Source organism: Neolamprologus brichardi, chromosome 14 (assembly GCF_056152115.1).
Source record: "Neolamprologus brichardi isolate AB-2024 chromosome 14, ASM5615211v1, whole genome shotgun sequence".
Taxonomy (NCBI): Eukaryota; Metazoa; Chordata; class Actinopteri; order Cichliformes; family Cichlidae; genus Neolamprologus; species Neolamprologus brichardi.
In genome coordinates this window covers 13,980,803-14,004,994 of record NC_142117.1, presented here as the reverse complement: position 1 = coordinate 14,004,994, position 24,192 = coordinate 13,980,803, and the positions used below count along the sequence as shown (strand labels likewise).

The 24,192-nt window shown below is 39.7% G+C and overlaps 1 protein-coding gene across 2 annotated transcripts; it reads left to right on the top strand.

The window, feature by feature from the left end:
• The first annotated feature begins 3,220 nt into the window (after positions 1–3,220).
• Positions 3,221–19,207, top strand: scn2b (sodium channel, voltage-gated, type II, beta). Of its 2 annotated transcripts, XM_006799874.2 has the most exons (6): positions 3,221–3,484; positions 13,096–13,256; positions 13,344–13,560; positions 15,242–15,434; positions 16,294–16,350; positions 16,594–19,207. In XM_006799874.2, the coding sequence occupies exons 1-5, from the start codon at positions 3,409–3,411 to the stop codon at positions 16,301–16,303; spliced, it is 657 nt and encodes a 218-aa protein (XP_006799937.1). In that variant the 5' UTR covers positions 3,221–3,408; the 3' UTR covers positions 16,304–16,350; positions 16,594–19,207. The 2 variants fall into 2 exon arrangements, with proteins under 2 accessions (XP_006799937.1, XP_087707000.1); XM_087850874.1 differs by lacking the exons at positions 16,294–16,350; positions 16,594–19,207 and having other exon boundaries at positions 15,242–15,438.
• Positions 19,208–24,192: the final 4,985 nt, after the last annotated feature.

The following is a 24,192-nucleotide window of genomic DNA, read 5'->3' as shown; positions in this document are numbered from 1 at the left end:
ACACCTTTCTATGCATCACCACTTTATTGTGCTTTGAAAGACTGCATTGACCCTGGAGATATGTTTTCGTAGGCAGTTTGACCCTGGTAGGGTTTTTCAAGGCAAATGGGTAAAGGGCCAATCTTAAATAAGAAAACCTCTGTAAAATTCCAATATATATTTCCCAAGATTATGTTATCAGTGTACCAGCTCGGAGCTAGGCCCAGGAAGAGTCCTCAAAGGACAGTGCCTGGTGGCTGGGCCTTAGCATATAACTCTGCCCAAAAGAACCTCAACCCTTCTCTCCTTTGGCCCCACCAACTGCATGGGTTTCTGTGCCATGTGGATAGGGTAGTGATCTACTTCATCAGGGTGGCCTACACTCTGCATTGGATCACTTTGCATGCAAGTGTGAAGCAGTGAGTTTTTTTAAATGGATTAACAATGAGGTGGAGTTGTTGCTGCGAGTAACACAAAAGTACAAAGTTGGCAAAGCGAGTGAGAGTTAAAGAATTTGAAGAAAAGCTATCTGAAGCATGTACAAACTGATATTAATCTTTAATAGGGCTGTCAAAATTGGGAGCAAACAAAACAACTGCTGTATATTGCCCTCTGCTATCTTAGTTTAATTGGTCACTTGACTGCATCACATGACTAAAATGTGTTATCGTTTTCAAAAAGTCTCAGTTTTCACTGTCCACACCGCAACGCGAAAGCAGCGTTTTCAAATGTATGTGTTTTCGAGTGTTTTCAAAATGCTGCGTTTTCCTTGAGCGAAAACGCCGTCTCAGTGTGTATGGAAGGCCACACAGAGAAAAAGATGCGTTTTCAAACGAAAATGCATTAGTGTGGACGTAGCCTTACACTCAAAAAAAAAGAAAATTGGGTGGTTGTTACATTTACAAAAGTCTAACTTGTCATTTGAACAAAATAATTTCATGTTTCTATGGTGAATGCAATTAAATAATGTTGGATCTGCATGAAATTCAACAACTTAATTTGTTCTTGTTCAGATGACATGATACAATCTAGGAAGAGCGGTTAGTTGCCTGCACTCACAAAATTCACAAGATCACACGAGATTTCAAATCACAGGAAAATCACTGGGGTTATAAGAGGCAGACAACCATAGCAACATATATGGTATTGCTATTTATTTCCATTTAAGCCTCAATCGTCCCACCACCAATGTCCAGGCTCTTTGGTTCTGCCATGATGGGTCGTCAGACGAACACAGATTTCTATGTGTTTCAACAGCGCTATTTCTATGTGTTTTAATGTGTTTTACCCACAACATTCCAGACTTCAGCCTAATGCATCTCTTTAGCACCAGCAGCACCACCACAGCATAAACCATTAACTTACATTAATTCTGTTGAATTAATGTAAGTGATTGATTTACTGTCAGATGGTGCTGGAATATGCACACAAGCTGCTCTTCAGATTATGTTCATCGAATAAGCAACATCCTGTAAACAGGAAAGTACGGAAATGGCCTGCAAGTAGGCTATATGGCCTCAGTTGAGGCTTTCTACAAAAGTGCTTTCTACAAGTCTCACTCACCCAATCACATATCTATGCCTAAGTATATTCTAACATTCACTCTCACTCTCACACACACACACACACACACACACACACACACACACACACACACACACACACACACACACACACACACACACACACACACACACACACACACACACATGATCGTGGCTGAAGAGTTGGGAGTTCGCCTTGTAATCGGAAGGTTGCCGGTTCGAGCCCCGGCTTGGGGCTCGGTCGTTGTGTCCTTGGGCAAGACACTTCACCCGTTGCCTACTGGTGGTGGTCAGAGGGCCCGGTGGCGCCAGTGTCTGGCAGCCTCGCCTCTGTCAGTGCGCCCCAGGGCGGCTGTGGCTACAATGTAGCTTGCCATCACCAGTGTGTGAATGTGTGTGTGAATGGGTGGATGACTGGATATGTAAAGTGCTTTGGGGTCCTTAGGGACTAGTAAGGCGCTATATAAATGCAGGCCATTTACCATTTACCATTTACACACACACACACAAGTAACTGGGGAAGTAACTGATGAATTGAGTAATCTGGCAGTAGCACTGTCTGCAGGGTAAAAAAGATAACATGTCTGTGTGGTGTTTGGTTGCAGTATGACAGTTTCATAAATGGATTGGATAGCAGCAGACTACCCTACCCATGGACATAACTTTTAGTTGACTGTGCTTATACTCCATATATAACTCCCTATTGCTTTGATAAAGATGTTTTTAAGTGCTTTTCTGTTGTAGTCAGCAGGGTTGTTATTATAAACACAGAGTGGCAACCACTCTGCTCTCTTCCTTCCAACCTTTTTCCACTCCTAATGGAACAATGTCCATAAACCACTCAGTCTTTGTTTCCCCAAATTTTCTTCTTTTTCCTAAATGCTGACATTATCAATTTCTTCGGAAAGTTGATATTATCTCTGCTGTGAGGAATAAACTGGCTTCTATTTGCATCCACCTCACAGCCATGTCTTCCTCCAGTCCATCTCCCTCGTTTTATCAAACATACGCCACACTTGACGCTGGCCTCTCCAGTTTGTATCCGTAGCAGCAGATGACATAGCAGGTGAAAAGTGAATGTGACCAGGGGGTGTTTGCCTCTTTTATTTCCCAGCATCGTCTCCAGCCTACTACAAAGGTAAGGCAGGATGGAGAAATGGATTAAAGAAGGATGGTCGATTTTTTTTTATTAATTCATTTATTTTTTGTTTCTCTACATGACCGCTTCTTTTTTTGCGAGGGCAAAACACAATAAAACGCATAAAATAAATACAAACTAAAAAAAAATTATTTATTATTTTATGTGTATTTATTTATTTTTCTAATGATAGGCTGATTTCAGTTTAAGCTTTGTTATTCATGATAATAAATAATCATAAAAATACGTAATATTTTTTCCTACTGAGCCTACAATCATTTAAATGTCCCTGTCATTTTGATGCATAAGAAATTGAAGTATAAAACGCCAGAGTTAATTTTTCTAAAGTGAAAATTACATATTTTTCCCACCAAAGTCAGTACATGTATCCAGTAAGAAGAAGAAGAATCGTCGTCCATCTATTTATCCTTGAGCTTACTGCCTTGTTTTAGGCTATATTTACCATTTCTGACAAATGGCCTGTGGAGGTCGCATCTGTATGGAGATATCCTCCCTTTTTCACGCTTTCCTTCCTGCCCTCCCTCCTATAGCGTTACCCCCCAAGAACTCGACAACCACGAAATCAACCGTCATAAGGCTACAGACACTGCCAGCCATTTCCTGCCTCTAAAAGAAACACTCTTTTTAGCATTTTAAGGCAAACACGAGCAGGCTTTGTGCTTTTATATTTTACTATATTTTTTATAAAGATATAGGCTTCATTTTTTTTAACAAGAAGGACAGAAAATGTCTTACTCCGCGCAGGAGAGAAGGTCTGGCGTTCAGCTGGTGAGCGCGCTGCTGCTAATGCTCTCGCTCTCCGGTAAGAAACAAAACACCCGAACCGATGCTCTGATACATAGGTACACGATCAAAGGTGCGATGACATTATATTTCCTTATCACTCGTATTTGCGCGTGTGGGTTGTATGGTAACAGAGGGGAGTAGATGGGAGGGGTGGAGGGGGGCATTCCTATAATATGAGATAATGTCGCGGGACTGACATCCCTGCATTTACTAGATTGACAAGGCCATGACAAAAAAACATAATACTGTGGTTTTATGCGACCAGTTTAAGCAAAGCGCTGCTTTTTGATCCGTTGTGCTGACTGGGAAACGACCCGTTTGCCCCTCTGTATCTTAATTTAGCCTTTGTTGACAGCTAAAATACTGACCCAATACATCACAGCCCTTAAAGAGGATTATGATGCAGCACACAAAAATAAATATTGGCTTTGTTTTTGCAAGTAATAGTAGTACCCAGCAGGTCGCTCAAGTATGGCTCAATGTTGTGAGTGCAGTGATTGATGGATAGAAATAGGCCTTTAATGGCGTGTTAACGCTGTGGTAATATTACCAGGAGACACTCCTGGCTGTTTAATAACAGATAGACATGATAACTGATAACAGTAACATTGTGAGCACACCCTACAAGATCCTTACCATCAACAATATATTAATAAGTAAAGAGGCCCAAATTTTAAGCACATCTTTAGCAGAGATCAGAACAGTGCTCTCTTTATTATACCATAATAGAAGCCCCAATATTCCCCCACTGCTACTTATGTTAGTCTCAAATGTGAAATCCAAAATTCCAGCACTGTGTTCGGAAGGTCAGTCTTAGGGACAGCACAGGAAGGAGATGTCATGAAGGATCATATTTCAATAGTGTAAGTTATATTAACCATTTTAGAAATATAGGTAAACTCATAGCAGCATAGCTTTCAATGAAAGCACCCTTTGTTGTTTCACCCTTTTTATAGCTGAAAATAGATGCACAAAAGTTAACTTTTGTCAGCAAACCTGTTGCCTGACACACCCTCTTTGTCTGCTAGTGTTTGTTTGTTTTTTCGCAACGTAAATCCAGTCCTAAGGGAAAGAAACGCTGAAACACTCACACACCCTCTTTGTGTGTGAGTGCGCATTTGTGTTGGGACAAATGCATCTTACATAGGCCCATCAATTTGAGATACCTCATATATCAAAAACAGAACCTCACATTATTAAAAATCTGAACTAAGCAGCTAGCTGCAGTGTCATTTAGCAATGCTGATCCACATTTCAGACACAGTAGGTGATTAAAACCCTGTTCCCATAAACATATACATATTTTGTGTTACAGTAAAATGTTGTTATGGATTGTGAATTTTAGTTGTCTAGACAAATAATTCTATAAACATGTGAGTGTAGCATCCTACAGACTTTATTTCTGCAGTTTTTCTTTCTAACACATCTGTCCATCAGTGTCACTTTACTCATCACCTGCACCATTTCAGTTCTCACAGAGATGCACTAGAGGGCAGCAGCACAATGACAAGAGGAGGCATGTAATAACAGTGCACTGCCTTAAAACATGGCAAGCTTAAGTATCCTGAATCCTTACAGTAATTCAGAGTGGTGGAAATTTAATTTGTTTATATAAATTACAAATGTTTGAAACAGAAAAGACTTTAAACACGACTGTATTATGTGAGATGTTAACATCATTATTGTCATAGGCACTGTGGCTTAGTTGATTTCCAAACTGGGCAGCTTAACACCACAGTGTTTTTCACTCTCATTGGTAGTCATTTTAGTCTTCAGTTGAGGAAAGTTTATTTTGCATCCTGCCCATTTCCTGTCATCCACAGTTATGGGAATGATGGGAAATGGGCAGTAGTCACTTCACGCTTTGTGTAGTCTCAGAGATGATATTCCTGTGATTTGCTTCCAGTGTGTATGTAGCTTACCACCAGTCATGATATCTGAGTCAAATGTAATAGTAGTCAAGAAGAAGAAAAATGAAGAAGTTCTGTGGCAGATGGGAGTTTGGTAACTGTAGCAGAAAGTTAGACTGTTGGAAGATATTTGGCAAGTACTTTGGAAAGCCATGAGCAGCTCCACTTTGCTGTTTTGCAGAGGAAGGGTGTCCAAGTGTCTTTATGTATGGTGTATACTTTGGCAAGAGAAAACTGGGGACACAGTTATGATTCCTAGCACAGGAGCAAACTGGAACTGTTAAACAAATTATTTTTACCTTAGTATATTTTGGAGTAGTACAGCTGTTATTTAGAGGTAGTAATGAACAATTTCAAAGTCATTGTCCTGACCTACAAAGGTTGCTAATACCTTACTTGGTTGGTTAATAACCAGTAATAATTGGTACTTTGTAGTACCAATACCAATAAGTGATACTTAGTTTGTTATAAAAAAAATTTCCACATAAAAACTTGAGTGAACATGTGCAAACCTTTGTGGTTTTGCATGTCTACCTTAGAGTTTGCCGAAAGATTGTGAGGCTGCTGACCGTTTTAATATCTGTAAAGTGTACCATAAAACATCCAGACTTTGTGACTCTACTATAAGTACATTTGGTTGTCAATAATGCATAAAGGGTGAAGGAAGACAGAGAACATGGCGTACTTTATAAAGCTACCTCCTTAAACCACTCATCAATATTTTTAGTCTTAAGGAAAAGTCTAAGGCTAAAACACTAAAATGAAACATGATCAATAAAGGCCTGGCTTCATCACTGGCTACATCTGTGGTTATCTGTGGTCTTTTTGTGTTATCTTTAAATGAGTTGTGCCGTAATTAGAGAAAATCTGATGGGGGGGGGGGGGGGGGGGGGGGGTTTGCTTCTGGCTGCTGCAGTATGCAGAATGTAGTAAGGCTGTCTCCAAGGCAGAGGGCACTAGAGACAGTTCAAGTGAGTCAGAAATTTAAAAGCAGCATGCCAGTGCTGAAATATTATCCACAGAAATGTGTCTGGTTTGTTTAAAAACAAGTGTAACTCTTGACAACAAAACTGATCTCTGCTGCTGGAGCAATATATACAGTTCCCAGTGTTTACTCTCTCCCTTTCCCGCATGCAATCAAGCTTGCACCAAGTCTCCCAAAACACCAAAAAATCATTTGTTTGTTGGAACATTTTTCACACACAAAAACAGTACATGCGGTGACACGATCATTGTCCAAGTGAAAGCTAAGTGAATAACAAATACTGTCTTGTCCCAACTTAATCTCACAAATCTCCTGTGCACATAATATAGTGCCCATGGCTTAGAGAAACCAATAAGCACTTCTGAACCAGCAGACACTGTCTGACTGAATGCTGAAGGCAGATTTGGTGTTAAAATATTTGATTTTGTGACAACAACAGAGGTCTTTAGACAGACAGTGTAGGTAAAATTTAAAAACCCAATTAGAGTGTGTTATGGACACTTTGTGGTAAACATGGAAGTCAGGCTCTGAAGGATGAGGAAGTCAGAGGTCAGAGTCAAACATGAAGTTCATATTAAGCCTCTCCTCAGTAGGCTAATACCCTAGTACCTTTAGGAACTGCACTATTTAGTCTTTTTAAATCAATTAAATTAAAATAAGCTGGGGGGATGTCATTTTATTTGGAACAACCTCTCAATACTTAACTGAAGCATTTGTGCACTCAAAGCTGTTTTGCTGCTATGTGTACAAGAGACTTTCAGATATTGTGTATTCTGTAAAGTTGCTCTTCAGCGGATTCTTTATCTGAAAGTTTTGTCCATGCTATCCTGCAGAGGCCTAATTGGATTGAGACTTGGAAGCAGAGGAGATTAGTCCAGAGTAGTTCTAAAAGAAAATCATGCTATATGCATACTATCTACATATATATGTTTTTACAAACCTTTACTGGATTTTATATTTACTGGATAACCAAAGGGCTGTAGTTATTTGGAACACTATGTTGTCTGTGAATCATTTTAGTGATGCATTAGACTGCTGGCTTTACCCCTTCATAATATTTTTGTTCTATTAAATGAAAATGGATACTTTTTACCAACTTACACATTTATTGTGAATTTGATTTTATTTGCACAATTCAAACCTAAAGAAATAAAGGTATGGAGAGGGAACAATAAGGAGGAGGTAAGAGATCTACCTCACTTTACTTTCTTCTGCACTGACCTTGCATTACAAAGAAGCAATTGAGACAAAAAGAGAAAAAAGGGGGTGGGGGGCTGTGTTAGGGGTTGGAAAGCGGTACAAGGAAGGAGGCAAGAGAGGTGGACAAAGATGGGGGAGAGGGAAATTGGGAGGGGCAGTGAGAGGGAGGAGTCACATGAGGGTTCTTCACTGCAGTATTTCATCTGTTAGCAAGTCTCTGCATCTGCCTCTTTTTTTCCGACTCTCCACAGGACTGCTGAGTCAGCAGGAGCCTATGTCAAACAGTTTCCCTTGTTTTATATCTGAATGTTTACAGCTTCCACTACCAAAGACACATGTATGACGGTAGTCCTTGTATGCGTGTGTATGTGCGGCAAGGACAGCAACGGCTGTTTGAGTGCATTGCTGTTAGCAGTGTAAAGATAGGTCACTACGAAGGGATGACATTGAAACAGCACTGCTAGTGGGGTGGGCTCACTGCTAACACTTTCTTGGAGGATGTGTATGCATGCATGTGTGTGTTTATTAGGGAGATAGGGGTTGAAGCAGGTGCAGTGCTGCTTCACAGCACACCTGACTATGGTGGACTGTGCACATAGAAAATTGTGTGTGTGTGTGTGGGTGCGTGTGGTGCAGAGAGGCAGGCCGGTGGAGTGGTGCAGCAGCAGTGGGAAGGGAGCCAGAAACACTCGACTGCAGAGGAGAGAATGGTGCAGAGTCCCATCACACACGCACGCACAAACACACACATACTTACTGAGAGAGAAGCACAGATTCTGTCTGGGGAGTGTGAGCCCATGCTGAGACAGGATGTTAGAGGGGAGGAGGAAACTTGAGGAACCTAAACGATACTTCTGTTTCATTTCATTTTATATTATGTACATTTAGAAGCATTTGGCTTTCATTTGAGAATATCAGTTGCTTAAATGGCATATATATATACATATATATATATATGTATATATATATTAGGGGTGCAACGATACACAAAATTCACGGTTCGGTTCGATACTTTGGTGTCACGGTTGGATATTTTTTCGATCATGTGCTAATGGCTGTCTAAATGACTCGGGTAAAGTTTGTAGCATGCGTGCTTATTGATTTTGTCTGCTTCCACTTGTCTTTGCACTAGGATGATGTCGGCGTAAATGTGCAGTCATATTCATTTTGTTCCCACTAGTGCTGTCAGCGTTAATCTCGTTAAAATGACATTAACGCCATAACGCGGCAAATCTCCGTTAACAAGTTACCGCGGATCGCCCCGTGCTTGGGGCTGGACGGCGTCAACACGTTAACAAGCTAACTGCGCTAACGCACCAGTTCCCACAAATTGGGCATTACGTGGCACATCCGACATACTGTTTTACTTTTGTCCATGACGCGCTTACCATCAGGGTCATGCTTCACATGAAGACCAAGATAGTTCCAAAAGCCAGATCTGAATAAGGGTGGGGGAGGTTCAGTTTCGGGTAGCGTTGAGGCAGTTGCCATGTTGCAACGAGCTTAGCTTCTGTCTTGCTAGCTTGCGCTGCGCTCAGTGGATCTGCACTCGACAGTGCAGCCTAGGTGGAGTAGTCGAACGCAGATCCACTGAGCGCTCAACATAGACAGCATCGGCAGAAGAAAAGTTGATAAAATAAATAAAAAATGTTGTATTGTTTGATACATATGCGTACCAAACAGCACTGTACGGTTCAATATCGATACAAGTATCGTTGCACCCCTAAGATATATATATATATATATATATATATATATATATATATATATATATATATATATATATATATATATAGTCGGCCATCTTGGATACAACTTTTGTTTTTTCAATAGGAAGAGGGCCATGTGACACATCAAACTTATGTCACAAGAAAAACAATGGTGTGCTTGGTTTCAACGTAACTTTATTCTTTCATGAGTTATTTACAAGTTTCTGACCACTTATAAAATGTGTTCAATGTGCTGCCCATTGTGTTGGATTGTCAATGCAACCCTCTTCTCCCACTCTTCACACACTGATAGCAACACCGCAGGAGAAATGCCAGCACAGGCATCCAGTATCCGTAGTTTCAGGTGCTGCACATCTTGTATCTTCACACCATAGACAATTGCCTTCAGATGACCCCAAAGATAAAAGTCTAAGGGGGTCAGATCGGGAGACCTTGGGGGCCATTCAACTGGCCCACGATGACCAATCCACTTTCCAGGAAACTGTTCATCTAGGAATGCTCGGACCTGCACCATCTTGCTAGAAAAACTCAGGGAACGTTCCAGCTTCAGTGCATAAAGAGGGAAACACATCATCATGTGGCAATTTCAAATATCCAGTGGCCTTGAGGTTTCCATTGATGAAGAATGGACCCACTATCGTTGTGCCCCATATACTAGGGGTGCAACGATACTCGTATCGATATTGAACCGTTCGATACAGTGCTTTCGGTTCGGTATGCATATGTATCGAACAATACAACATTTTTAATTTATTTTATCAACTTTCCTTCTGACGATGCTGTCTGTGTTGAGCGCTCAGTGGATCTGCGCTCGACAGTGCAGCCTAGGCGGAGTAGTCGAACACAGATTCACTGAGCGCAGGGCAAGCTAGCGAGACAGAAGCTAGGCTAGTTGCAACATGGCAAATTGAACCTCCCCCACCCTCATTCAGATCTGGCGTTTGGAACTATTTTGGTTTTCATGTGACGTATGACCCTGAAGGTAAGCGTGTCATGGACAAAAGTAAAACAGTATGTTGGATGTGCCAGCAATGCTCAATTGGTGGGAACTAGTGTGTTAGCGCAGTTAGCTCGTTAATGTGTTGACGTCTTCCAGCCCCACTCATGAGGCGATCCACGGTAGCTCGTTAACGGAGATTTGCCGTGTTGTGACGTTAACGTCATTTCAGATTAACGCTGACAGCACTAGTGGGAACACAACCAATATGACTGCACATTTACTCCGACATCATCCTAGTGCAAAGACAAGTGGAAGCAGACAAAAACAAGCACGCATGCTACAAACTTTACCCGAGTCATTTAGACAGCCGTTAGCACATGATTCTCCTTATGAGGACCTGATATGTTTAATATGCTGCTGAGAATATAGCCCAGAAGAAGCGTATAGTATAGCTTTTATTTTGGAAAGAGACATTTCTCCATAATAAACTCTCTTTTCCAAAGATGAGTGATTCCTCAATCAGATACAGGGCTCGCAAAATCGCTAGCCCGACGTCCTGGGGCTTTTTTCCAGTCGGGCTACCAAAATCTATCTCTGCCCTGCCCGTCGGCCTATCGTAGGAAGGAAAAATATATGTCAATGCTTTTGCATTCTTTCGGAAATGTAGCTGGGTAATTATGTCATTGGCATCGGCCACTGTCAATATGTGACATACTGAAATCGCGTTTGAATTTGCGCTTGTTTTTTGCTTTTACTTTGCAATCGCGTGAACTGTGTATAGAGAGCGACAGCACTGATTGGTGAGTGATGATAATTTGCGCACCAATCTTATCAATCGTTAGCTTACTATGCAAACATGACAAGTGAAATCTCCCGCAGCTTAAACATGTGAGAGGTTGATCGCGCAGAGAATCGCTGAGCGTCATGTGAGTGCGTGTGTAAAAGCAGCAGGATATATATTTTAGTTCTGCTGAGCCAAATAAGACAGGTCAGAGTGAAGAAGTGACAAAACGGAAAAGTTATGACAAATCAGACTATAAGGCAAAAAGAAAGTGCAGCTTTATGGTTTCATGGACAAAAGAATTTCTGTGGCTGCAATATGACGAGATAAATAACCAGGGCTGCACATAAGTGGTCCGCAGGTGCGCATTCGCTGTCAAAATAAAAACACGCACAAGATAAGAAGTTGCAACGCGTGTTTGCGTACATAAGATTTTCAGGAGTAGGACAGACATTTGTTTAGAACTCTTAAAGATGTCGAAGAAGCTCCTTTAAGCAATTACTGTGATGTTCCTCCACCTCCAAAGAAATGTCAGAAGGAGTCCGAACCACAAAAGAAGCGCGTATTCTCGGAAAAGTGGTTGCAGGAGGTGAGCTGGCTTCAAACAAATGATGAACGCACAGAGATGTGGTGCAGAATGTGCCGTGAAAATTTAATAAATGACAAATTAATAAAAAGGCATGAACAATTTTTTTGTATCGAAAAAATATCGAACCGTGACACCAAAGTATCGAACCGAACCGAACCGTGAATTTTGTGTATCGTTGCACCCCTACCATATACCACACCAAACCATCACTTCCAACAGTCTTGGAGGGATCCATCCAATGTGGGTTAGTGTCAGACCAATAGTGGTGGTTTTGTTTGTTAACTTCTCCATTCACATAAAAGTTTGCCTCATCACTGAACAAAATCTTCTGCGTGAACTGAGGGTCCTGTTCCAATTTTTGTTTTGCCCATTCTGCAAATTCTGTGCGCCGATTTGGGTCATCCTCGTTGAGATGCTGCAGTAGCTGGAGTTTGTAAGGGTGCCATTCGTGAGTAGCTAATATCTGCCGAAGGGATGTTCGACTAATGCCACTCTCCAGTGACATGCGGCGAGTGCTACGCTGTGGGCTCTTGCTGAATGAAGCTAGGACAGCCACTGATGTTTCTTCATTAGTGACAGTTTTCTTACGTCCAGATTTTTTGCAAATCCAACACTGAACCAGTTTCACAAAACTTAGCAAGCAGTTTGCTAACTGTAGCATGGGAGATGGGTGGTCTCGTAGGGTGTCTTGCATTGAAATCTGCTGCAATGACCCGGTTACTGCGTTCACCAGATATCAACACAATTTCAATCCACTCCTCACGTGTTAACCTCTTCGACATGTCAATGGCTGTGAACAAAGAGAAACTTGTAAATAACTCATGAAAGAATAAAGTTACATTGAAACCAAGCACACCATTGTTTTTCTTGTGACATTACCAATAAGTTTGATGTGTCACATGGCCCTCTTCCTATTGAAAAAACAAAAGTTGTATCCAAGATGGCCGACTTCTAAATGGCCACCATGGTCACCACCCATCTTGAGGAGTTTGCCCCCTCACATATACTAATGTGCCACAAACAGGACTTTAATATCACCAACCATTCCCATTTTATTACGGTGTATCCATATAAATGGCCAACCCTGTACATATATGAACATAGTTCTCAGCTTTTAATAACGCTAAACCAGTTGATAGACATTTTATGTTAAATTATGTTTTGACCATTCTCATAAATTTTTGTATTTTTTTCAAACTTTAAATGGATATAAATTGGTTTAAATGTCCATCCATCCATTTTCTTCTGCTTATCTGGGGCCAGGTTGTGGGGGCAGCAGCCTAAGCAGAGAAACCCACACCTCAAATTCCCAGACCAAGCGAGAGATGATGTCTCTCGCTTGGCCTGGGAGCACCAAGACATTCCCAGGCCAAGTGAGAGATGTAATCTCTCCAGCGTGTCCTGGGTCTGCCCTGGGGCCTCCTTAATGGTTTAAATGTAATGTATTAATCTTAGTACTATCACCACTAATGCTGTTTATTTGTATTCACAGGTTGTTCAAGCATGGACGTAATTGTGGCCAGTAGCATTAATGCACTAAATGGAACAACGGTAAAAATCTCTTGTGTGTTCACTTCCTGCTATAAGATGGATGTTACAAAGTTTGCCATGAATTGGACCTACCAAGAAACACTCAACGATACACAGGAACTGGTAAAATGGATACTTCATAAATTTTTAGCAAAGTACTTACATTTTAAATCTCTGAGCCTGTTACAAAAGCTTGCTCTCTTTTCATAGTTTATGACATACTATAAGAAAAGGGGAATGGTGCCTCTTCGATCAGAACGGTTCGGAGAAAGGGTCATGTTTGCTGGGAACCTGGATAAGAATGACCTGTCAATCACTCTATCAAATGTTCAACTGGAGGATGAGGGTATTTACAACTGCTATGTGAGAAACCCCCCAGACCGCATCCAGGGACATGGTATCATACAGCTTAATGTTGTCACAGAACGTAAGATTCTAATTTTAACTTCTGCACACACAACGTGGGTAACCTTATCCCACTGATCAACTTGTGAAACAAATGCATGTGCGTCAGAATTACATTCCCATTTCACTAAGCATCATTTGGTGCCATTTAACGTCAGTATGCAATATGAAATCATCTCAGAACAACAACAAGTTACAATAACCACAGCACAAAATAGTGTCAGTTTGGAAAATAAAACATAAATATTCAACTACACCAGATTCCTAAAAAATTCCGATTGTCAGTAAGACAAAAAATAGTATCTCACTACTAGTAGTAGCAGATAGCGAACTATACCACATGCGAGTTTAACTTTATCATAACATTGATCATACAGGGGCTGTATGCACTGCTTTGACTGCTTTGATTATCCTGTGTAGGATGATCTGCAGCTTTGCTCCTCTCTTATGCTGGGCAGACACTGTGCGATTTTTTTCAGTCGCGCGATTCAGCTCCTGTTCAAACTGTACGATTGACTCGCAGGGGTTAGAAGTTTGTAGGTCACGATGCAGGGTCTCACACTATACGGCCCGATGCTCTGATGCGACCTGAGTGCTCACACTGTGCGTCCATAAAATGAAGGTTATAACAGAAATTCTGTCGCTCGCTCTCCCTCTCTGTCTTTCACTCACACAGACACGCACACCACCACCATCAACTTTGCTAAATTGCTAATGAAAAACATTGATCAGGCAGCTGTGATTGAGTTGCAAAGTAGATCCAACTATTTTCACGGTTGTTGTGGTCCTGATAATTTTGTGAGGCTACATCAAAAAGGCTCGGGTGAGCTTGCCATAGTTCTACAAGTTGTTCCTCCACTGCTTGTGTCCAGATCACATGCTGCACTGCCGTGCTGCGCCGTCTTTTTCGCTGACATTTGTGTTTGCGTGTGCGCAGTGTGAGAAGCTGCGGTGACACCCTCACAACGGTCATGAGGATTTCAAACCTGTTTGAAATCCTCACAACCAAGCGATTGATGATCGGGAGCTGGTCGTGAGGTGTTAATCGCTTCTCGTTACCCCATGTATACTATACGATGCACGACGCACGATGAAGGCCAAAATCGGGCCGATCGCCAAAACGGTCGCACGACTCAAAAATCGGCTGAAAATGGGCCAGAAATCGCACAGTGTAAGCCCAGCATTACCCACTTCTGCAAATCTTCATTCAGGGAACGAAGCCACTCTGATGATTTAATGAAATCAACAGCAGATTTTTGAAGATCTAGTGTCAATAAATATATGAAAATGACTCAGCTATGATTGTATCAAAATAATACCATTGACCAAATTTGCAATTTTACCAGTAGCAGTTTTAATTGTATTAGTATTGAGATGAATATTTTTATAGTTTTGCTAAAATTGCTCACAAGCTTGCATGCGATCAAATGACATATATTAATCACATCTAACATACTTTGTATATGTTTGTTTCTCGAGCATGACGATCTCCTGATGATGATGATTCAGCTTTTTTACTTATTAATGACCAACAAGAGGTTGAACTTAGTCCATCAGCATCTCTCACACACACATATGCACTCACATGGACCAACTCAGCAGCACTTTCTTACTTTCCACTTTGTTTAATCAACCCTACAGAGCTTTTAGTCAGCACTTCACTTGTCTACAAAATGCTTAACCCTTTCCTCTCCTTTCCTCAGTCCCACCTCCAAGGGATTCAACCATTGCGGTTGCCATTGGGGCTTCTGTGGGAGGAGCATTAGCACTGCTGATCCTTTCCATGGTGGTTGTGAAATGTCTCCGTCGACACAGGAAACAGGAACTCATTTCAGAGGAAAAAATGGAGGAGGAGGGGAAACTGGAGGCTGAAGGTGTTGCAGAAGAAGGAACCAAGTAAGAGATCTTGGCATAAAAGCATTAACCATCACTTGAAAACTACGAGCAGCACAAACACAGAAAAGTAAAGAAGTTGGATGCCACTTCTCTTACAGCATCTGTTTTCCTACAACATAGGCTACTTATAAAAAGAGTATTCTCCTATGGCAAATATCACATAGCACACTTAGGATAAATGTCTGGTACTTTTTTTCTGTTGTTATTATTATTGTTACTGCCATTTTTTCCCAGTTAAGTTCAACTTTTAAAGGAAAAAAACAAAACGCCCCATGTTTGGCTCTTCTTCGGCAGAAACGTAGCAAGTGCTTTTATTTAAAAGAAAAAAGAAAGAAAGAAGTGCTGGAGTAGTGAACTATGCAATATCCAAGTTTAACTTTATTATAATATAAATAGTACAGAAGCTGTTTTGACCCAAAAACACCAGTGAGTTTGTGCCAGGTGTTGGTTATAGTGCAGGTTTAAGTGTTAACAATGGCCAGGAATGGAAAGAGTTTTGCTGGCACAAAAGAAATAAAATAGCCCTGACAGAACTATGTCTTTGACTTATTGACTTCATCATCATTGAAAACATTGAAAGCTATAATGGACAACAGCAGACACCCTCTCCACACTGGCTGGGCAGACGGCTCCTAAGTCTTTTTAACACCCTCTTTTATCCCCATTTTTAACATGAGTTAAATATTTTATTTATGTATTTATTTATGGTTATAAATGTATGGATGTGCGATTTTAAATGGAGATGCTGGATGTTTGAATTTCTCCTTGGTTGTAAATAAAGCACGTAGCTATTTATCTATGTGTCATTCTACTTCAAAGCTAACCTGCTGTCATAATGTTGCATCTCTTTTTGCTACAGGCAACCATAATGGATCATGTGGTTAAACCAGAAGCCTGTGGAGCTCCCAAAACCCTGGTAAATATCTCCTCAGCTAAACAGTTATTTATCCATTGGAAGCCCATTGTCTGCTATGGAGTGTAACTTGACCTGAAGAAAAAAAGGAAATACAGTTAACTTAAACCTTAGTAATATTAGCTTTCCATCTTACTTGCTACTTAAGAATGTCATTAGCAAGAAATTTAAAGGGATTTGTAATGTACAGAAGACACTATACCTATTGCATTTAAGTAAAAAATGTTACTTTCTCTTGTCTTTCAGGCATATCCATCCCTTCTTGAGGATCTATAGTAATCACACCTCTTTATGCTTCCATCCCGTTTGCATGTTTGTGTGTGCGCGGATGTCTAATGCACATATATCTGTTTCTGTGTGTGTGTGTGTGTGTGTGTGTGTGCGTGTGTGTGTGTGTGTGTGTGTGTGTGTGTGTGTGTATGTTTTCAAAGTGTCTATGTGATTGAGGATATTTTTGTATGTCTGAATCAAATGTGTCTATTTCCTCGAAAATATCTGGTAACTTGCCCAGTAAATGCATATTGTTTTATTCATAGCTTTAACTCACTGTTAATAACATTAGAGGTATTTGACACAGAATGCCATTTTCATAGCATAATATATGGCGGGCTATGGGGCTGGGCGGTATGACTTAAAAAATTATATGAGGGTATATTTTGAATATAGAACTTTAACTAAAAAACTGAATCACAGTGTAATATTTTTGCTGTTACTGTTTGTATAGCTGTAATGTTTTATATTCAATCCCATGCTTTGGGAGAAAAACCTTTAACTGCCTGCAATGAGCTATTGATAAATATAACAGCGGTTGTGGAGATAACGCTTCATACATAATGAAAGCTGAAGCTATTTCAACTATCATATGCAGCATGTATATCTGTTGTGGCAGTAAATTGCTGATAACTCCAATGTCTAACACGTCCAATGTTGGGGTTTTGTTTTGAATGGGGTTTTTTTGTTTTTTAACATACATACTGTGAATCTAGTGGGGTATTTTTAAACATTGCCTTAAAGTCTTTTAACTGCCATGTCTTAACATACATTAGATGCACAGCTGGATTTTGCTATTATATAAATATGACCAGTTTTCAGTGAGTAAGCCAAATTATGTTTACACGGAGCTCGAAATCTACTTGTGTCTGAGTCAGAAAGCATTCTCAAACATTCCTAATATCTGGTGAATTTTGACAAAGCAGTTGGTCTGTGCACTCTACAGATTTTATATTCAGTCAACTTCTCTCAGAAACCAGAAAAACAAGTGCCCCATTAATATTTGTCTTTACACTAGAATACTGCAAATACTTTCAAGATTTCATTATTGCAGATATTTCAAAATAACAAAATGTTTTTTAGTATCTACACATTTTTGAGCTGCCTCTGTCCTATGTCTTAGCAGTTTGTTATTAATAAATTGAATAACTTAAATGAATAACATGATTACATGAATTGCTTTTCAGAATATGTTATGTAGTTTAGATTCTATACTAATGCAAACAAAATAGCGTTCTTTATTCTTTTTTTTATTTCTTTTTAAAATAATTCTAATGTATGTCATACCGTCCACCCCCATAACAGGCACCTTTCCATTAAGCCTGATACTGTATAGGAATGACTTGGAGTGCCTGAATAGAGAAGTTGCAGTGATAAGCACAGATTTCATTCATTCTCTGTTTTACATACAATTAAAATGTTTTAGTCTTGATGATATCTGTGACTGCACTGCATTATACAGTCATTTGCATATTCCACTCAGGATTCTCAGAAATCCACACAATATAAACACAACTAACACTTTGTAAAAGAACATAAACATACGAAAGAAAGTTTAAAATGACGGTCACAACATTGAAGAATATTGAGTCTTATAATTTATGTGCCAACTTTTATTGATAGAATCTATTAAAGGTTGTCACAACAGTGACCTACACACAGACAACAGCAATATATTGTACTAATCTCCATCTCCTATATCACGAGCTGGTATAAGTCCCAGCTGAAAGCAAATATTTGAATGTTTACATTCCTAACTGACAGAAATCCTGTTTTATAGAAACATAAAAATGGACAAACTGAATCACTGCTTCCCAATTTATACACTTTTTAGAGTGTATATAAAAACTTAAGAAAAAATGTCTATTAAATAGTTGTAAAGCTTTACATATTCTATTCTAGCTAAGTCTCCAAAGTAATGACTTTACCTCAACAACGGTGTGCAAAACTGTTTGCACCTCAAAACAGCGATTCATATTCTAATGTTAATGTAGTGGAGATCGTGTGAATATAATGGAAATGGGGAAAAAAAACATATATAGTGCAGATATTATAATGATATTAAAACTGTTATAAGGAATGTGTGATTGTGTATTTCACTATTAAGTTGACTAGAGAATCTTGAATGTTTTTAAAATATATATTCTCCTAGTAAAATACTTGGTCACTCTTTAATATCAGTCCAGCATGTACACTTTGTTATTGTCAGAATGTCCCATGATGATTCAACTTCAGTTTACTACGATAATGAGACAGCAGTGTCACAAGGTGATGTCTCAGTAACTGTTAAACGGGAGGGTTCCAAATCTGGTGGCTTGGCCTGACCTGGGTTTTGGCTCTGTTAAAAAAAATAATAAAAAAAATAAATTGTGTACAGGTCTATATTTAGGTCTGTTAAGATCTATGATTTTATCATTTGTTGTCCATTATTATGGATGATGTACTGCATAATTTCATCAAATATTAATGGCACATCTTTAAAGTCACTGTAATATGTTCACAACCTTGTGTTGCTCTGTGCTGGTCAATAAAAGCTAAAATTGTCACTTCGTACAATCATGTGCTAAAGAATAATAAAGTGATTACAAAATTTTGAGTTTTTTCATTAGCTTTTTCACATTTCCTGGTACACTGCTGTCTGTGTGTAATCATGCATGTTTAAGTTACAGGGTTTGTTGACCCATAAGGTGATGGCAGATTAACATTTAGGGCAAATTTACTGCAGTTATCACCAGACAGGTTTCATCAGCAATATAGTATATATTGTGGTGTAGTATACTTATTATTCAAAACAGTTTACAGTTAAAAAAATATATATAATGTGCTAGATATTGTGCACTGCTGTTTTCCACCTCAAGCTATGAATTTGCCCTGAATAGTTTCTGTTATATCACTTTACATGTTAGTGGACATCAAGTTATGCTTGCACTGCGCTGCCTCTAAACAAGTGGCAATGTATTTCAAATAAATATATATGAAAATATCAAGTTTTTGTCCTTTTTTTAACTATCCATCCATTAGCTATACATGTTTGTTCTGATCATTGCAAAAATGCAATATGTTACACATCACTTGGTACCTTTTGGGTTTTTGTTTTTCTTCATTTCATATTTCCTTCTTACTTATTTACACACCAGACAAAATTATTTGTTACACTGATTGTTATGTTACTTTCCTGTTACTCCATAACATGAAATGCACTGTCACATTATTACCAGTTAATAGTGTTAAGCTTGAGCTACTTATTGACTCCCTGGCACAAATCCCAACAATTTGTCTTCTAGTGTTTGTTTGAACACACAGAAAGAAAGTCGGAATTCTGACTTTTTTCTCAGAATTCTGAAAAAAAGATGCCCCCACTTTTTTATTCCAGTTGCTCTAATCGTCTTCTGTACAGAGCTGAAAATACAAAGCAAAGCTGAAAACCAGCCCGAAGACATTTTAAAGCAATCAACTACAATTCTACACTGTAGTACCATGTATAGGGAGAAATGTAAGCCAATGTGCTACAAGCCTGGCTGCTCATCACTGCTTTTGTTACCTGATAAAGATCAGGCTCTGACTGCTGGGCTGAGGTTGGCATACATTAAATCTGCTTTGATAGCTTCCTGTTAGTATGTTGTGGTATGTGGGATTCTGTTACCATTAGCTAAAATTGGCTAATTCTATTCAAGGCTACCACTAGCAAAATAACATGAGTAGCATAAATTTGGCTAATAGCTAACCTAACTTTATATATATTTATTGTTTTCCAATTTATTGTTTTCTGTGTATTAATAAAGAAAACACTTTCTTTGTGAAATTTTATACTAACAAAAGTATTTGTTTCTTTTCTTCCCACATTGCAAAGCTAGGACATCACAACAAAGTGATTGGTCAGGTGCAATGTTGATCTTGGACCAACATTATTATGACAATGCAGGATCAACACCAAGATGGGGAAGCACATTATGCATTATCAAAAATGTTGTGTGATTACAGGAACAAGTAAAAATCAATATAGCACCAGTTTTCACAAGCATGATAAAATAACTCTCGTGTTTTGCTGCAGTCTATTTACAGTCCTGGAATCGCCTCATGTCTTTGCACTGAGTGGAAAACAAAGTCACCAAAGAAAACTGGCAAGGATACAGACCTACATGCAAATGCCACAGTAGGAACCCCTTTTTCAGAGTCAAAGCTAACCTGTGTTATCAAATCCTTCATCCATTAACACCGCTAACAGCTGTAACCATGTTGCGACTTATAGCATCCCATCATTCACCTCTCTGCCTTTGACAGTACTGCGCAGCATATTTTCTTTTACTACTATGCTACGCCACCAAGTGAGTATCTTTCAACTGTTCCAAGGATCTGTTCTTTACACTATGATAGCTCAAGTACACATTAAATGAGCAGTAATTAGTCTCAAAGCTAGAAAGCCAAGCTGTACTCTGATCTCATCCAAGAGGACAAGTTGGAGCTGCTCCACTGAGAATCAATCAGAGGTGACTTTGTTAATGAAGATTAAAGGATGCATTCAGTGTCTTTACTACAACGCAGACAAGAAGCAAACCTACATCAAACCACGCACAGATTGTTTTGATCTATCTTTGACGCAGAACGGCAGTTTCAGTAATACTTCGATTTTGAAATAATGTTTTCAGCTCTGGAAGAGCTTTCATAATGACAACAGTGCAACAAATCTGACACTTCAAACTACAAAGGTGATACAGAAATGTCAGATTAAAAACCATGGTCGAGAAACCAAAAGCACAAGTCCACAGAGAAACAGCTAATAACAGCTGTGTATAGTTTGACAAACATTCCTATGATGTATAATAGGAGATTTAAATGTTCTTGTGAAGTTAATCACACAACATGTGGGACATATAAAAGCAAACAAATATAAAAACTTAAAGACAACAAAATGATGAGTTTAAAGGGTCTGGCTACAGTGCTACTGCACAAAACTTATTTCTGCAAACAGTTTTTATACTTAAACCTTTTAGACACCAAGCTACCATCTTGTTAAAGAGTACTGAGCCAATTATACACAACTTGATATCTGACTTTTAACAATGAGACAATATAATACTGCACAATAAACCTCCAAAACTAATTTTCAGCAAGAGGCCAGCTGCGGTTCATGAAATATCGGCTTTGCCATCTGGTACTTAACATCTCTAACTTTACTGGTAGGTGTGTGAGTGTGTGAATCAAAATGGACAGCACATTTGCTCTTAACTTTTAGACATGACTCACCTTTTGATGAATGCGGATCCGCACCGACAGACAGATGGATGGATAGACATATAAATAACGGGAGCACAAACTGCAGGAACAAAACAAATTTGAAAAAGAAAGCAAAGACAATGAAAGACAAAAAGTCAAGCATGCAGCAACATCTGAAAAGGGCGACAAAGAGAATGGGTGCTGGAGAAGCAGAGACAGATTGACCTGCTCAGGTAAAGAAAAGGAGGAAGGACAGATGAAAAGGAGAGGTGGAGAGAGGCCCACACCTTGTCTTCCTCCACTCAGATGCGTTGTGAAATCTGCTCACTCACCGGCTGGTGCAGAGAGAGAGAGAGAGGGGTGGGGGGCGGAGTTGGGGGGGGGGGGGGGGGGGGGGGGTGTCGAAGTATGGGGTGAGATGAAGGTTAACCAGAGAGGTGAAAGTGGTGGGTGGCTGGGTGGATGGCTATGAGAGGATGGAGGTATGGAAATAGAAAAAAGGAGAGGGAAGAGACTAAGAGCTCAGTGTTTCTCTGTAGCTGTATTCAGAGCAGTATGGCACCACTGCAGCATTTCACTGGCTTGGCCGTCCCAGAAACAGATCCTCCACTCCCTCCCTCTCTCCGCCTCTCATCTCACCTCCCTCCTTTGCCTCCTGTCATCTCTCCTCCCCTAGCTCCTGTCATCCCCCCACCTGCTCCCCTGACCGCTCATCCCTTCTTTCCTCCTGTACCCATCCTGTCTTTCCTTTCCTTTAACTTCTCTTCCGCTGACCCACATCCTCCACTCCTGATCCTAAATGTTCTCTTCTTCTCTCTTTAGTGCAACATCCTCTCTTGCTTTGCCTTCCTTCTTTACACACATCCAAGGTCACCCTGTCCAGTGGCAGGTGTGTGAGCATGTGCTCACATGTGACTGTGTGGCAGTGTGCATATGCAAAGATGGATGTGTTGATTTATCACTGTATATGTGTATGCATCTCATTCTGCCGCTTTTGCCGTGTGCATATATCATGGATTTACTAAGAATTCATCTACATATTTGCCTACACATACCTTACTGTGTAAAGGCAGAGGATGTCTCTCACTATGTATCAGTGCAACCCACACATACTCGAACTTGGAAATGACATTAAATTCCAAACTATGTATCATCTGACAACATGTGGGTGTGTGCAAGCTGGGGAGGTCAAGGATCTATCGTGTCTGTTTGGATAGTTCTGAAAAAAAGGAGAAAAAACAGGAAATAAAATCTCGAAAGTGGTAAGGAGCATGCATTATACACATCATCAGTGTTTTATTTATGTTTATTCATCTTTTATTTTTTTCTTGGGTCAAACATCAAATGTGTTTGCATTTTTTGTTTGTTTGTTTTTTATAAGACTGAATGGTGTATTTAACATCAATGATCATTATCATTGTGTGATAATTAAATAATAATCTGTGAAAATGTGTCAGACTCCAGAAAATGGAATTCTTTAATGTAGTGAAGATAAAATCATGCATCAGTAGACTTTATAGTGTTTTTGCTTACATTTAAATGTGCAGAATGTAGCTATGTTGCCTTCCTCAACCTTATATCAGTTTTCCCGAGCAATAACAACAATTTAAACAATCAAAATCAAAGTAAAAAAGAACAAATACACAGAGATTTGAAGATGTTCTTAAACATGTCAACATGTTGTGGTGTGTTGTCTGTGGATATTCACTTGCAGCCAAAGAGTACAGTGGGCGGGATGAGTCTGTTATGACTAGCTTATTTTGTGTATGACTAATCTGATTCATTAATAATTTTCTTCAGGATGTTAGATGTGATTGTGGGGTACACAAGGAGTGCTAGCAATTTACAGATGACGAACAGTTCCATTTGCAAGGCTGCAGTGCTGCAAAAAAGTAGTCTCGCTCTTTCAGCTTAATGTTATGATGGCAGGTGAAGGCCAATAGACTTGACACGAGGCAGAGGCAAAATTTGTTGCTTGCTTACGTTTTACTTACATCACTAAGTGAAATGGGAAATTATACTGGGTGTAGAGAAATTGTTATGAGAAATGGCCCTGTGTGGCTCTGACGTTAGTGACAATATTATTCATGTGTTTGTTGATTGGTAGGGAAGACATGAATCTTGTGAATGAGGCCAGGCTGTACATTTCAACTACAAATTGTCACAGTGGCCCTTCGCTGAGTTGGGTTGAAGGCCGGGCTTAGATTATTAAAAGGTATGCTATGGTCAGGTAATGCCTTGGTGCATCCGTGTTTTGTAACACGGTGTTAAGAAGACCCTTTATACATTGCAAGCAAACAATCAGGCATAAAAACAATCCTATGATAGGCTCCACCCTTTCTGTAGTTGACTGTCAGTATT

Excerpts from the sequence above, each read along its gene's own strand:
- scn2b (XM_006799874.2), top strand. The coding sequence starts at position 3,409 with ATGTCTTACTCCGCGCAGGAGAGAAGGTCTGGCGTTCAGCTGGTGAGC. Across the intron at positions 3,485-13,095 it reads GCTAATGCTCTCGCTCTCCG|GTTGTTCAAGCATGGACGTA; the intron begins GTAAGAAACAAA and ends TTGTATTCACAG. Across the intron at positions 13,257-13,343 it reads TCAACGATACACAGGAACTG|TTTATGACATACTATAAGAA; the intron begins GTAAAATGGATA and ends CTCTTTTCATAG.